The sequence below is a fragment of the Clavelina lepadiformis genome, chromosome 8, assembly GCF_947623445.1.
Source record: "Clavelina lepadiformis chromosome 8, kaClaLepa1.1, whole genome shotgun sequence".
NCBI lineage: Eukaryota > Metazoa > Chordata > Ascidiacea > Aplousobranchia > Clavelinidae > Clavelina > Clavelina lepadiformis.
The window spans coordinates 15,885,217-15,902,194 of NC_135247.1; the positions used below are offsets into that span (position 1 = coordinate 15,885,217).

Below are 16,978 nucleotides of genomic sequence, written 5' to 3' on the forward strand. Positions count from 1 at the left end.
TGTTGATGTGAGATTGAATTGTGAATTGAAAAACATCACGCTCAATGATTTTGCAGATAGGCGTACAGTATTTGAAAAATACATTATACAGGTTTTGTGACAAACTAATTACTGTTTCCCTTCTTATCACACAACGTAGTTGGGCTATGTGCTTGTGTCCTTCATACTGATTACATCTTTAGAATGTTGTGTATGCACGAACCTGAGGATGGAATCTATGTCACACATTTACAAAACTTGTCTTCACGGTAGTGGAGTACTTTAATGAATGTTGCTTTATAAATTTTCTTCTAACAAAAAATTTATCGAGCCTTCGCTTTAACATATCATCATCGCTTTGATCGGCCGCAATTGTCTGCCTAAACCGATTGTTCGCGTTTGCGTCAATCGGTAAGATAAAAGTCGACATGGTTTTCACCTTGAGTGCTGTTGTTATTCGTGTTCAAAATTTATTATCTCGTTTTACTATCACATTGGTATCCAACAACGATCACACGGATAGCTAAATCATCCTCATACTTGCGATGTTTTTAATAATATCTTCACGAACTACTGTAACGTTTTTTTTGCAAAATTAACAAGGACTGGAGTGTAGCTCATGCACCGTGATTTTGCCTGCATTAAAGTGTGACGACACAGTACAAAACACTACGTAGCCTATGTTGTTAGGCCTACATTTTTTGTGGGCAAATGTTTCATAAACAACAACGAAATGCTTTCTTGAAGTGACTAATACGTTGATTGCCGCTTGGCATCTTGCGCTTAGTGGTCATTGATTGGAATGGCGCCAGGAGTGCTGTGTCTTCTGGAATGAAACAAACAATACTAGTCGGTCCGAAGCTACTTGAAAAGGATTGTGCTTAGCCAGTATAAAACCCGGAAAGCAAAGAGAATGAATAAGCTTAGTCGAAGTCAGTCTTTTCAGTTCTGTGGCTGAGTGTTCGGTTGAGGTACCCTTTGAAGAAATGTTTGTTTAATGCGTTAGATTTTGGGTAGAATTTAATCTGCTATTGGGTGGATTTTGTGCACGTAGGAGTTTTCCCATCATTTGTTAAAAATTCTGTTTAATCTTTATAATCACGTGTTGTTTTCTTTGTTCGAAGTGTAGAAAGTGAACAAGTATTCATTGAAAGCAAGGCAATAGGCTTTTCTTTCTTCGCCCGTCGTCAGTTATTATCCACGCATACAACGCAACACAGACCATGTTGGTGCCTGTAGGCATATGTAGAAAGCACAGCGCATACTCATTAAGAACTCATTAACGAGAATCGGTATGTTCCTCAGACCTGTAATTATCGATTAGATTGAGTTTTCGTCAAGCTTGAGACCTCTCAAAGAAGAACACTTCTTGCGAAATGTAATCGTTGTGAGATGTCATGAAAAACATATGGTATAATGTGTACAGTAAAGATTCAGTGGTAACAGTTAGATATAGAACGGTATACGTTAGTTCAGACGAGTTTTGTTTGCAAAGGTACTAAACATAGACAAATATAATGGTGCCGAAGCATACTTTTATGTTCATTTAGCTTTGGCTAGTTGAGTGAAAACGAAAATAAAAGGGAACATGGACAGCGCAAAACTCAATGAACTGGAAAAAACCACAAAGTTTGTGGAGATGGAATGTGCAAAACCGCAATTGATGCAGTCTAGCACGGGCATGATGGCTGTTAATCTACCGTGGCCATTGTGTTATTGCTAGTCTAAACGAAAATTGTGTAATTGTAGCCTGTTCGACATGATCGAGTCGCATGGCTTGACTTTATTAAAATTCAGTTTCATCAGTTGCCTGGTTACTTACTGGAACAAATAATGAAAACGGTCGATTATGGTGTCGCTCTGTCTTTGATGTTAGTCTGCCTTTGATGCTTTCCGACTCGATGAAAGCTGTTGCATCTCCCTACGACGAGCCCGACTTTATTTCCTGATCATCCCGCCTACGACAAACCGAAATACGGCCAGGGACTTGAATGCTCTATTTATCGCCGGATATTAGTCAACAATACTTGGCGCAAATAGTTGTTCTGTCGATCTCGCAAGGGTATAAGTCTAGAAAAACCAAGAATGCTTACTTACTAGTTTTCTTAAATAGGCCTGTAATGTTTGCCTTTATTGCCCTAAGAGTTTGACAGGTTTTATACAATCTAATCGTAAGGTTTTCATTTGTTAAACATAGGGTTGGTATATATGAGAACATTTTGGGCCTATCATTTATGAAAGTTAGCACAGGTGCCGTTGTTTCGATTTATCATAGGCACTTGATACCTAGTAAATGGCAGGTTACACAAGACTGAACACTCGGGGTCTCCAGCATCAGTATCAATGCATGCCTTTGTGATGACGTATAAACGCCCCATAATACTCTACAATCTATCTCACAGGGGAAAATGCCATCCGTCCGCACGTAAGAAACACCAACGTGCCGTAGTATTTGCTTAGTAAAGGCATTTACACCGTTTGCGGTGTCAAACGGGCCAACCTGATCCAGTAATGCCAGCAACAAATAAACGGTCCGCGGAAGGTAATCCTAATTGTAATCCTATCAAACTGAGTTCAAACACTCCTGTTCAAACTTAATAAGCTACTATGATGTAACACAGAGGTAGCGCGAAAAAGTTGTTATGCAGTTAGACGACAATAAAATGTAATAATAAGACCTCGAGCTTTTAGCGAAAAGGCTTTCAATTTTACAGCAATCAAAGCCAGCTTGACTTGAATGATCTGTTGAACTTGTCCAGATGCGGTTTGTGCAGAAACATCCAGTGTTGCTGACCCATTTGGAATGTTTACCGTCTCCCACTGTTAGTAGTGCAGGTTCGAACTGTCGCTTTTAATTTAAAGACCAAATCCCCGCGTGTGTTAGTCTGTTTTATGAGTTAGTAAGTCAGTAAGCCAGTGCGGGCGCCGCGCTCGCTGGTATTTTTCTTTATAGCAGTTAGTTGTTAGATGGTTTGTTTTTACAGGACTTTAAGGGCATTGTCTCAACCAAGTTAAATGGTTTTAGCTGGAAACACGCGATTTCCTGCCAGCGAAACCAGAGTGACAAAGTCAAAACGGTATCAGCTTATCATCTTTATCTTATCAGATGTTTAAAAGAAAGGAAAAAGTTAGTCATTTCTAAAGATAAAATTTTACACTGTCTTGTGTTTTTACTGCATCTGATTGAGTCACTCATTGTGGATTGTTCTGCTCATACTTTTGAAACGAATGAGTATATTACTGAAGCAATTATAAAGCAAGCATAGAAAAGCAGAATGAATTCTACGCTATTCTAAAAATATCGGGTTTCTGTTAGACTGTTACTAATACAATAGAACGAGGACTATATACAAATTCAAGCTTGTGTTAGATACAAGCATTTTTGGTAGATTACAATCTCCTGTAGTTCCAGCTGTCACAACCTTTTGGTTTATAAAACAGTCAAACGTAGTTTAAACTTAATCAATATATCTTCAACCCTTTGATTGGGTTTTGGTATATTTGTCTACCTATACTACTGCATTGATTGCCTGTTTTAAACCAGCAGAAAATTCGATGGATAGGCTAGTTAGACTGTTAATTTTTCTGTTGATTGTGTTTGCTTGCTGTACACAGAATTTGTAATATTAGCTTTGTTATTTCTTAATATCTGGAATTTTTCAAGTTGAATAGTTTCCATTTGACTTGATAGCATCAATCTTTGTCCAGGTTTTAATTTTCGGTTGTTTTTTGTTGGACTCGACTGTGTAAAGTTTTGATGCTAATTGTAACTATTCTAAGTGTAATCAATTGAAAATGCAAAACTATGTATTATGCCTCTTCACTTTTATAACACTAACGACTTCAAGTTTTGGACAATATGGTCGAAATGGTGATGGCAAGAAATGTGAACAGATAACTTTGCCATTATGTAGCAAAATAGGTGAGCTGTAAACAGTTATTTCTCTAAACTTGGCACACTATTGTTTACAAATCTATACCATGGGCTCTTTGCATGGTTTAGCTTGATAAACCAAGTTACAGTTACTCTATCTCGATAAATTAAAAGTGTTTGTGTTTTATTAAATGCTGCTTTGGCCTGAATATGAAGTGTTACAATTGGCTTTAATTTGATTTTAGAATACAATGAAACATTATTTCCTAACATATTGGGACACAAGAACCAGGAGGAAGCAGGCTTGGAGGTTAATCAATTTTATCCTCTAGTTAAGGTGAGTTACTTCAGAGAATAATGAATATCCCTTCTGTACTACAGATTTGTCAGAAGGGTGACAAATCCCTTTTCACACTACTGCTACAATCGATCGCTAGCTTTGACAAATAAACCATTGTTTGTGGTCTTGCATTAATGGCTCTGATATTCTTGTAACTAATCTGGGTTAATTTTGTGAAATAGACCCTTACATGTAGATTTGAATACAAAGCAAAGCAGCTCTTAATTTTTTACAGAGTTTGTTTAAAAATAAATTTCTTGAACGTTCTTGAAAGAAATAATTGAATTTTTGATTTTGCTGTAGATTGATTGCTACAAGCATCTGAAGCACTTTCTCTGCAGTGTTTATGTGCCTATGTGCTCAGCCTATAAAGGCCTGTTGCCACCTTGTCGACATATGTGTGTCCAGGCTAGGCGTGGCTGCGAAGATGTTATGAACGAGTAAGTACCAGTTTTATCTTTATTCAAAAAACGGTTTTCCTTTGTAGTGTCACACACCCAGTCAAGCATAAATATGTTTTTCAGTTTTGGTTTCGAGTGGCCAAATGCATTGGATTGCACTAAGTTTCCTGTGAAGAAGAATGAAGGAGATATCTGTTTTGGTCCGGATAAGACTGCAGAGGATGAATTTGATTACGAACAGAATTACGGAAAATGCAAAGAGAATGTTGGATTTACATGTCCTGGCCATATGGAAGTGCCCGAAAAAAGTGAACTGGGTTAGCAGATACTCACTGTCATATCACGCATCCAGATGAGCTAGCAATACAATAAAAATAGAAAATGTTTAAATTGTATTTGCTTGTATTTGATACTGTTGTCATTGGGCCATTTTGATTAGTTTACCAACTTGTCAACAGTTTATGAATCCTAAATAATGTGCATTTAGCACTGTACTGCTTTAGTAAAGCAAGGTAACTTTAGCAGCTAGCAGTTGCATTGACTCCTTCATTAAGCTTGTTAATTTGATTGTAAAGTAAAGCTTTTAACCATATTGTAACCATTACATAATGCATAGTTGCTGGAGTAGAATCCATATTCCCTGTTAAATTAGAACTTTACCATCCCTTGAAGTTGTTAATTGCTTCTGTAGATTACACATTTATGGATACCGAAAACTGTGGTGCTCCATGTGACGAAGAAAATTTACTTTTCTGGAATAAGTAAGAAATATTTTAGCAAGCATTGACATTGTCAATCCACACTTGGTGATTGGAACAACTTGGAAACTAAATAGCGAAAAACAAGATGTAACAGATATAAAACTTTTGAAAAAAATACTCAACTCCGTCAACAAATTTCAGGGACAATCGGAGATTTGCCAGTCTCTGGATTGGTTGTTGGTCGTTCCTCTGCGTCATTTCGACTTTATTCACGGTGCTGACATACCTCATAGACATGAAGAGATTCCTTTACCCCGAACGGCCTATTGTGTTTCTTTCAGGTGAGCAAAGACATACATCTTTCTTGCGTCACCCGTGTTGCTTATAAAGCGTTTAGAGCGTTGGCGAAGCGGCGCGACGCGCTCAATTGTCTGTGTCCGTAAATGTGAACATAAATGGTCGAGCGGAGGCCCAGTGTCGATTATCCTATTGTCAATGTGTTTTAAAGGTGCGTTCATCAGCGACCCAGAGAAATGTTAAGCGCACATTAACACTTTTCTGCGCACCTTATGTTAACAATTTTGTTATGTTTGGTGAATGCTGGTGTGTTTATTCAAGTCGTTTTAAAAATTTATCATCCCTGGCGGTATTTTGTACTTTTCGCAGTACACAACATCGCTGGCTTCTGAAATTAATTGTTATTAACAATTTTAACATGTATTGTTCGCTTATGTGTGCTTTAGCTTACGGCAGTAAAGTAAACTTTTTTTCGACTAACGCTTGCTCCAAATTCCATTACTGAGCGAACATAAGTCGGGAAGAAAACCGGCCCAGATCGGCGTGGGCGCCATGTTTTTTCCCAATGCTTTTGATCTAGAATCTCCACGTCGTTATCTGTGAAATCCATACCTGCCGTCTCTGTTTGTGCTTTGTTTGACGGAAACTTTCACATTTCTCCCAATCAGTCCAAGTGTACCCTTTTAGAATTCGGCGTTGAGTTACTTGTAACATGTTCTTCTGTAAACTGAAGGTAAACTTTGACTTTGGTTCAATGTTTCCCGCCTTGTCCTGAACAAACGTTTACGTGCAGTACTTGAATTTTATTTTAGAATGTTGTCAGATGGTTGATTGATCATTGTTTGATGGCACACCATTTGCGTTTTGGCCACGACATTCCGTTAACTTTGTTGACACAGGACCAACCTTCGCAAACTGAACGAACAAAACCTATATAAGGTTATAATGGTTTCGCTTAATGCTCGTTTATGTTCTGACAATATAGCATCCGTCTCATTGTACCCAGTACTATTTACAGTTCATTTTTCACCGTCCAGCTTGGTAATCCTGGGCCTGCCCAAGTACCAAGACTGCGATGTTTAGTCATGTCGTCTATTGGGATTCAAAGGCCCGTTTGCGTCAATCTAGGTCGCAGTGATGACGTTATTTTTATGACATGGCTTGTTGATTTACCGAATTCTCCTCTGGTCCTCTGTGTAATTACTGAGCAATAAAATAGTTGAGTTTGTCCCACCGTCGGCACGGTCTTGTCGCGTCTTAAATCACGTCTGTGAGTACTTTTGAATGATGGCTAAAAACTCGGAAAGTTTTTCAGCTTTTATTAAATATAAACCGGTGTGTGTAAGTACTTACGGTCACTTCATAACTTTTTCATTTCCTTCGGTTTCCTAAACGGACGTGAAGCTCAATGTTTATAAGGTCAATAAAAAGTCCGTACAGGCTAACCTAAGTTTATAGTTATCACTGCAGGTGATAAAACTCTGGCTGTCCTTCAAGCTTACAAATTAGCTAATACGATTGTCTTGTCGATATCCTATTACCTTAATATGGCCGTTTATTGGCCGTCGAAATGATTCCATCACTTTAATAACCTCTTTCTCACGTCGTTCACCTCACTTCAAGCTCGTGAGTTGGTACAGTGATGGCGAATTCGTTGCTATTGTGGATTCTGTAATGTTAGTACGATGTCTATTAATTTGTAACAAATGTCAAGTTGTCACATTTTCCGCTGGTAGTTTATTTTATGTGGTCTATATTTTGCGTCATTAGTTTGTTGGAGACCTGATCCCTTATTTTATGCTAAAGTGAAGTTTAAGCCACCTACAACAACAGCAGCACGATGAGTCGGCGGCGGACATTTTGACAGCGATTTCCCGCAGACCTTGCTTATTGACGGATTGTGATTGCTGGTTTAAAACAGTCATGTGTTGCTGTGGTACGGGATATGATTGCATGTTGAGTCACAAGTCTGAAAGCCCGAGCTCGGTATATACAGAGTATGTATGTTTTCTTTGAAGTTGTTCAAACCTCACAGCGACCAGCGCACTTAAGAGCCAACATTTAAGCTGGCGCTGGTCGCCAAATCTTAATCAGCACTTAGAACCAAAGCGTAATTAATTGTTAGGCACTTCGCATACCACGAGAATAGTCAAGCACCCTTTCTAAAACATAAGAGGCCCTAGGCCACTACGTAGATTTAAAAATCCTCCCGTAATGTTCTTCGGCGATTTTCGTACAGATGCTCGTACAGTTAAATAATGAAATCCCTTCTTTCAATAACGGTTGGTTTACCAAATCCCGAAAAGCCTTTCGCCGCATTATTGAAATAACATTCAGACCTCCCAAAGTAATTTTCGAATTTGCGATCGGCGCCGACGGGCAATTGTTGAAACGTTTCTGGATTAGCGAATGCCAATTCTTATCACGTTTCAAGTGTATTCGTGAAATAAACCGTATCCAGCCGTACCTTATCAGACATGTACTGCTATGCCTAAATTTATTGAACGCTTGAAAATAACGATAAATTATCGTGTTTTATAAGACCTTTGGCCTGGGGTCTAACTCTAAGAGAAGCAATAACATGTGGTTAAATCAACTTTGTGACACCGTTGCTGGTATTTGATACACCTGGCATTTGTCGCACAATGGCTGTGACTATATTTAGGCGACAACAGGCATAGAAAATCATGAATTATCTAATGTCTATTGCTTTAATCTTTGGTGGTCAGTGGACTTTCAGTCGTTCGGATAAATTCCCACCTTCTTATTTGGTTGACGCATTAACCGTTAGCAGTGTAATTTCAACTGCAGTTTCGATAAGAACTGGACCCTGCTTAACACAGTCTATTGATTAGCCTGTTTGCATTTTCTACATCTTTATTATGTCATTGTTTTGCCAAACGCTGACCATGTGTGGGCAGGGTCGTGAAATTATTCTTGATTGGCCGTTGACAGCCGGTTTAGAATTGTACCTGGTTTTTCTCATTCTACCCCAGTCTCGAAGATAACCTTATCGTGCTTTAAAATATAACACGTCGTTGGGATATACTTTGCCGACCGATCCACGCTGATTGACAGTTGCTTGTTGACAGCATCAATCAATGTTGACGTGCGCTCATGCAGTTTGCGGGGTCGCAGCAATCTTGCAGTGATAAAATGTGGTTTCTAGGAGCGTGCTACCCTTTAACTTACCAAGATATGGTGATATTAGTAATATCACGCTCAAAGGAATCTTAACAACGAGAATTGAATCCGGGCTTGAAAAGCTACTATAGGCAGAAAACTAATTTGGCAACCACGAGATATTTATCCTATGAGTTATCCCGTACCTAACCAAAGGTATCCCGAAAAAACATTGATCTAGTTGTTTCAACTTGTTCATTCAACAGCGTTCAGTCACAAGCTCGCTGGAATGAGTTGTTTACACGTACAGACTTATTACTTACCTGGTGTGTTTGTTTATAGCAAGTGGCCTAAGCATATCACAGACCCAGTTGAAAGTCGTAGATCCAACCGATGTGATTTCTATCTTTCTACTTCTATGGTTAAGGTGTACGTTCACGTCACGGGGCAGGATGTTACCGCCGCCTAATAACAAACTAATCGATTCGTCACGCAAGTTAAAGTCGGTAATGTTTGACATTGACGGAAAAGGTCATATTTATACGGGATATATGTCGTGTTTGGAATATAATTTTTAAAGCCGTCAGTACTGTACTCGTTACACATGTTCAATGCTATTGATACGACATGGTCGTTATGTTTCCGCGTTTAATGTTTTCTGTCTTTAGATCGTATTCAAACTCTCTCGAAATTATGCTTAAAACTTGCAAGTTCTAGCGTCATTATTTTGTTTCTAACTTTCTCAAAGGAGATTTCAAAAGTTTTGAGTATAAACCATTTTTGGAATTTTTCACTACGCTTTTATATGCACCACATATGAAGAGAAGTAACATCACTTTATTATGACATTGTAATAGATTATTGGTATTATTCTCGCCTTTATTTTAATCTAAACAAACGATGGCCGAGGGCGACAGGTTGCCGTCTTTTTTAAGATTTCCTCACTGATGTTTCTGTTGTGATCGGAGACCGGGTCGACTTTTATTAATCGGGTGCTATTGGCAAACGTAGTCGCGCTTGTGGTGCATGTAAGTCGTTGTTTGCTTATCAAACAAAGCATGTTTTATTTCTCTTGAAGGCCTTGGGGCAATTGTATTCATTTCTTGCTGCAGTTCGATCGTTGATATCGAGAAAAGAATTTTCCTTTTTGGATTCTGAGCAAATCAGCAATCGCCCGCTAATTACCGCCAATATCGCCAAATTCCACTTGGTTTAACTCAACGTTATCTTTGGCTAAGAAACGCTTTGAAGCAACGTTTCAGCCTTTTTTGGTAAACAACTTCAAATTAATTGCATGGACAAATTTCAGGCTGGTTATTTAAGGAAAGTATGTTTGACACCAACTTGCTATTTGCTACAGTTAAGTCTTGTTTTCTTCAACCTTCGTACGTCCTTGGTTAATGAACCATTAAAGTGATTAAGTGGTATCACGATGAAGTTCACCGCATACGCGTAAGTGTTCTTGTTATTTCCTTGCTCGGAAACACCGCACCTTTCACATTTCATTCCAAGCCGTTCTCTATACGCTGTTATCGCCCAGTTCCGAGCTGTAATTAAGCCGTCGTATTGGTTTGAATCATCCGATGTCAAATTCTAGTTTCATGCTTGAAATGAAATGGAATTTGCTGATTAGTTGTTTTGTCACAAGTCGACTATGGTGCTGTTAGCTAGTTTGGATGTAACTACTATCGAACATAAACTTTCAGTTAAAATCATTTTGTCCAGATAACGTTTGTCGTCACACGCCAATCCATCTCAATACTTTAAATGATTAAATTTTGTCGATACTGTGTTGTTTATGTTGGTTAGCGTACTTCGCCTGTTTCCAGTCTAATGTTTCACTTGACAAATTGCTTTCAAGATAACTTACTTTATTTTACCAAAGACAACCCAGCACAGGCTCCATGGGTGGTCCAACATGTTGCTTGCAGTGTAAGTATCAGCCAAGTGTTCGCATGACCCTGCTTTTTTATTTTGCAATCCAACCCAACCTCATTGTCAACTGTTTGTGACCCAGATTTTGGATTCGCTTTGTTTTATGCGCGTTTTAACACTTTTGTTTACGCCGTTCTCATGGCTAGCTTTATTGAAAGCCTACCAGCTGTGCAAGTACATGTTTCCGTGGGAGCTTTCGTCATCCAGCATCCTCTTTCGTCATACTGCAATGCGCTATGGCTAGAAGATCAAGGCTGGTGTTGTCTAACATTTTTTAATCTTGCGCAACAGCTCACGTTTTTACAAACCTTGGCACGAACCTGTAGGTTACTTAAAACTTATGAAAATCTGAACTGTTAGAGATGATTGTGTAATTTGTTTTTAAAATTTTAGGTTTGAATAGAAGTAATTTACGTAAAAGGAGAAATTCTATGTGCTGATTTTCAATAAATTGGCTATTCTTTGTCGCCGTCACTAATTGTTATTTTTAGGAATCTCGTCTTTGTACCAACCATTCAGGCTGATTATTGTTAGAATCAATGTCACTTGGTTTATTGTTTGCTGCTTTCATTTAACCCAGATTTTTCTTATATCAACAGTTTGGCATCATTGTTCGAACGATGCCTTTCTGTTGTTGTCTATTCCGTCTAATAGGGTATTTTGATGGTTTTTTCTGTATACCAAATATAATATAATGTATAACTTACCATTGTATTTCGTCTTCGATGTTTGGGAATTCAAACTGCTTGGCGGGACCAAATCACAATAACCCTTTTTTAACTTTTATTTGTTATTTATGACGACCCCTCTTGTCACTCAGCGATAGCAGAGATTAACATTGTCACAGTGGGTAGCAGCGTACGTGCTGGAGGAGAAACATCTTGAAACTGGTGAAACATAACATAACAATCTTCCTAAAAAATAAATCGCAATTTCCTTCACTTTCGGTCTTGAGCGATGTGTTTTTTTGTAATCGGTTGACTACGCCTCAATGACTTGCAAATGATTGCCTTAAACGGCGCATACAACATGCTTCTTTGAGCTACATATTTCAGAAACACAGGAGCTTTTCATCTAGTCAGCTCCATACGTGTTTCCATGGTCGGTTTGCTTTGTAGTGTTGGTATTGACAAGTGTCGAAAGCGTGTTGTTGCTTTTAAATCGCCACATGCTTGCTTGAATGGATTGCGGACACCAGGTGTGAACGTAATGGTCGCCGGTCGTGTTTCAAGCAAAGAAATTGCGTTGTCAATTCAAAGGTGTTTTGGCGTTACGAAAGGGCGACGATGTCCAGATGGCTTTACACCTAATCTCGTTCATGCCTAATGTTATCATCTTAAGCGGTCCATAAGGCACGGGTATAAATTGGTGTAATTGCTTCACGGTTAAGGCCCGGTTTTCTAAACGATAAGAAATGACTCAGAAGAGCCTTTGTGTCGAAGTATTAAATTAACCAAGAGCACAACTGCCAGCTTTGTTGAATTATAGTCTCAGAACCCGATTTATACATTTTTCCTCCCGTATAATTTATTGGCGTGCCGGTGTCAATCACTGCCCTTAAACTTAATAAAGCTTGTAATAACGTCTCACGAGATACCGCGAACGATGGATTCTTTTTGTTCCCCGCACAAGACCTATTCAATTAGGTTCGGACACGCCATTCGTTAACATAATTCGACTCGTATACACATGCATTATTAAAGGCAATAGCTCACATCTGGCTTATGTACAGGTTGCTATTTCATGGTATCGATCGCCTACATTGCCGGATTCTTCCTGAGGGACTCGGTCTCATGCAAGCAATTTAACAGCAAGTTTTGTCCAATTTCGTCTTCAATAAGCGATTGTCCCAAGGTAATAACTTGCATATGTCGTTGATAACGAAATATTCAGAAATCTCTGTTAATGTTGCTGTGCATTACGCCATAGATAACATTTTTATGGCGCTTATTTTCCAAGCCTTTATCCAGTATTCCTGTCTTTAGCCTATCTTTTTCATTTTTTTGTTAGGTGGTAACGCAAGGAACTAGAGAGGCGGGTTGCACGGTGCTATTTATGATGGTCTATTTCTTTAGCATGGCTAGCTCAATTTGGTAAGCTTTTTATATGAGAGATTGGATTATACGTTTACATTACATTCTTATTTTTATAAAATTCATAAAAATCTGTAGATGCATCTTTTCGGAAAACTAAGGCTGTCTACTATCGGGCCAACTGATGTTTAACAAACTTGCCGCAAATTGTGGTGGTTTTAAATACGACAGACATAGAATTGCTTGATTTTGTTTCTGAATCTGACAGTTTTGCTTTATCTTCGCCATTTTTTTGACCGAAAACGGCCAGGTCGGTGCCTAGTTGGTGAATTTTGCTTTCGAAGAAAATTCATGCTTACAATATTTAAGTAACTTTGTAAGAAACTGTTGCAATAATATAATTGTGCCAATACGTAAGAAAGTATAGATTTAGTTACTATAATCTCAAAAGTGATTTCGTAAGAAAATATAAAAACACTGAAACGATGTTCTTGGCAATAGTTCGCCTTCCCCCGCCCTAATTGCCAGCTACGTCAGACAATGTTATGTGTTGGCACAAAATGTCATGACGTGTAACGCTTTAACGTTTAAAGTCGACGTGGGACGCTTGCGGTTGGCTAATTAGACCTAATTGAGGACGTGCGTTCTGATCACGTGGGCTGGCAAGAGGGGAAGTAGTATGTTATTTCCACGCATCCGCACTAATTACGACCAACCTTACAGGTCGTTGGGAGAAGTGCTTATCATCAAGTAGAGCCTCTTCCTAACCTACTCCTTGGCCCGATTGTGCTTCAATGGCTCGCAAATGTGATGAGGCGTCTTATATACTTTTGCAATGACTTACACTTACAGTTTATTCTTCAGGTGGGTAGTGTTGACAGTAACATGGTTTCTTGCCGCTGGCTTGAAATGGGGAAACGAAGCGATTGAGCAAAAGAGTCCCTACTTTCATGGCATCGCATGGTCCATACCCGCTGTTCAGACAATCGCTGTTCTCATTTCATCCAAAATCGAAGGCGACGTTTTGAGTGGGGTGAGTTACGCAGTGTGTCATCTCGCTAAAAATGAATGTCGTTTTTGACAAGGCATTACGGTGAACGATAGCTAACCATAACATTAGCAATAGCACGAGGACCATAACATTATGAATAGCCCGAGGACGAATTTCGCGGACTTATCAGCTAATAAGTGGTAATAGTGGTGTTTGATGTCGATGCAGTTGACGTCTGTTAAAAGCTTGTTGCCAATCTTAGGTATGTTTCGTCGGCTTATACAACACCACACACCTCCTATGGTTTCTACTGGTGCCCCTGACGCTCTATCTCTTCACCGGGACAGGATTCCTTATCGCCGGCTTCGTGTCCATGTTCAACATTAGGTAGCTGCATCAGTGACCTTTACCTCATTTAAATGTCCATCTAACATAAAAGCACTTCTTGCCACAAAGAAACCTCTAGTCTTATGTACAATCGTACAATGGAGGTTATGTTATGGCTCTTAAAGGCCGTTATGGTATCGCAACCTTCAGTGCATTATTGGATTTATTTATTATGCTCAAAGGAACGTTGTGAAACACGAAGGCGGGACTAACAAAGTGGAGAAATTGGAACGGTTAATGGTTCGCATCGGGGTATTCAGCGTTCTATACACAGTGCCTGCCACAGTGATGATCGCCTGCTTATTCTACGAACAGCTGAACAAAGACTCGTGGCACCGCGGTTGGCTTGCGCAGAACTGCCGGTAAAATTACTGATAGTTGGCCCCCTACCAGTTTACTCAGATGTCAGGTTACGCCTTTGGCATAGAAAGTTTATTTATTTTTTATTTTTTTGAAGCCGTTATTCAGTGCCGTGTCCTTGCGAGTACAACGACGACAAAGACAGCAAACCCGATTTCATCGTGTTCATTATAAAATATTTTATGATGTTGATCGTCGGTGAGTGGAAGTTGTTCCAAATTTTAATTTCTTTCTCTGTTTTGCCGAATAAAGCCTGTCGCATGTGCTGCCAAGCGTAACGTGTTTTCATTGGCTATTGCGAAATTTTAAATTACATTATATTCCAGGAATTACGTCTGGGTTTTGGATCTGGTCCAGCAAGACGGTGGAGTCTTGGACCGACTTCAAGGACCGTGTTTGCTGCGTTGGTAAGTCTCGGGGTCGGTACCAGCGGGGTTCTGTCGCCAACCCCCTACCACCTTCGACCCTGTCGCGCCCTATGGACCCTCACCGCCCCTTTTACCCCAATCAACACCCCTGATATCTGATAGAGACTGCAGGAAGTTTCAACATAATGACGAAACGGTGCACGAGGACGATACTTAATCGGTGTACAGAGCTTATGACGTCATCGTGACGTTTTTCTGCCATGTGCCATAGACATCGAACAATGGCGATATTCCAACACACCTCTGCGTTGGACCGGATTAGATATTTTTCTGCCAAACACTTGGTGTTTTGGGTTAACGATGCCTTTGTTAGTTTTTAAACACCTGTATTGAGGCTCCGCATTCAAACCAATGTAGTTAAATGCTAGTGGCGTAACTAAGGAAGGAAGTGTGCGACCTATTTGATACGCCTAACGCTTTTCCACCCGTTTTGTATTTTTCTTAGAACTTACACACTTCTTTTGTACACATATTTGATCGTTGCAATATCTTGTTGATATAGTTTGCGGTTGCGCGGTTTTTCCTAATTACGCTCGTTTATTTCTTACGCTGTGGTAGTATAATAATCCATCGAAACTGCAACGTATGGTAAAATATTGAACATTACTTACCAGTATACCACGAATGTCATCCTAAAACGAAATACAAAGCAATACAGTTTTTTTGTCAATGAAATGTGAACTGAAATAAAATCAAAGTGCCAGCGAGCCATCGAGCATTTTTTTTCGGTTTTTATCGTTTAATGTCGTTTTTGACTTTCATTCACTTCATCGTCATTGATTAGTTAAAATTCATGTGTAAATAAGGATATCCAAGCCCTTCTGTCTTATTAACCTTGACCGATTACTTCAACATCGTTTTAAACGAAATTGTACATACTTTGCTTGTACAAGCGGAGATTTCAAAATACCGGTTATTGAAACCTTTCTTCCGTTCTTTGGATTATTCTTGCTATTTTATCTAAAGAAATTTTGCCGGAGTGATTTTTAAGGTTTTTAAACTTATGACTATGTTGTTACTTGCTCCATTTTTATCATAGTGATACACTGCAGTTGCTTTGGCCAGACGAAATAAAATTGTATTTGAAACGATGTGTCTTCTGCGTGCAAGATATCCAAGAATAAACTGTGTAGAAGGAAAGTTAGAAATGAATTGCTTAAAGAGAGGTCGGTTAAGCTCTAAATAATACACAACTTGCCTTTATCGTAGCCAAATATCATCACCTCTGTCACACGTGATGTACACTGGAGGTCATTTAATGTTTGCCTATTTCGGTCTAATTACTGACATAAAGCTGAACTGTGGGTATATTTTGGAAAGAAAATAAGAAATTATGCTGCTCGCCGTATCTCATTTCTATTGAAAACACGTGACCTGGTTTACGTATGCTGCTGTCGTACCACCCATATCATGTTTGACGATTTATAACATTAAATTGAATTTATAAATTGTCGATTAATTTAAATAGAAAAAATTCTGACACTATCGCAAATTTAAGAAGGTGGTTTTTTCTGCACAAAAGTCTCAAATTTTATATTCATAAGAAACCCACTAAAAGCATCAAACAACTGTAGAAATACAAACCACTTGGTGAAGCTATAGGGCTTCAAGTTAATGTAGTTTTTATGGATAAAGTCAGAAGCGCTTTCTACTATTTTCAGTAAGCGTCGGGACTGCAGCATTTATTAAAATTCTATCATAAACTATACTTGACAAAACAATTTAGAAAGTTGCTTGACAAAATGAAAAAAATGGCACAAACAAATAGGAACTGTTGTGGAAAAGAACTCATCACAAGCGTTTTGTTTCCGCAGGATCATATCTGCTTGCTATAGTATCCATACTTGAAGATTCTGTGTACATCGTATTTCTGACGGTACATTTTCCAATGCATGCAGCTTTATTTTCGCTCATCACTTATTCGTCGGCTTATTTCGCTAAATTGTTTAAAACCAGCGGGAATATTAAGTTATCGTCACATATAGTAATTCAGTTTTATGATCCATTAAATTCTATTAACGGTTTGAATTTTTAATATTACAGTACACAGATAATTCTATTCGGATGTGGACATGTGTATTCAACTACATCTGACTCTTCAAAAAGGGCTTTAAGTCGTGTTAATTTAT

The 16,978-nt window shown here is 38.8% G+C and overlaps 1 protein-coding gene and 1 long non-coding RNA gene across 2 annotated transcripts; both read left to right on the forward strand.

Annotated features, from left to right (window-relative positions):
* The first annotated feature begins 825 nt into the window (after positions 1-825).
* On the forward strand, positions 826-3,192 carry LOC143468621 (uncharacterized). The gene is made up of 3 exons (XR_013119010.1): positions 826-2,521; positions 2,694-2,814; positions 2,964-3,192. It is a non-coding gene; the product is annotated as an uncharacterized LOC143468621 (long non-coding RNA).
* Positions 3,193-3,766: 574 nt separating this feature from the next.
* LOC143468622 (frizzled-1-like) lies at positions 3,767-15,940 on the forward strand. The gene is made up of 13 exons (XM_076965951.1): positions 3,767-3,901; positions 4,099-4,190; positions 4,497-4,633; positions 4,718-4,911; positions 5,286-5,355; positions 5,497-5,636; positions 12,383-12,504; positions 12,661-12,743; positions 13,548-13,716; positions 13,937-14,061; positions 14,244-14,423; positions 14,519-14,619; positions 14,748-15,940. The coding sequence occupies exons 1-13, from the start codon at positions 3,775-3,777 to the stop codon at positions 14,939-14,941; spliced, it is 1,734 nt and encodes a 577-aa protein (XP_076822066.1). The 5' UTR covers positions 3,767-3,774; the 3' UTR covers positions 14,942-15,940.
* The last annotated feature ends 1,038 nt before the right edge of the window (positions 15,941-16,978 follow it).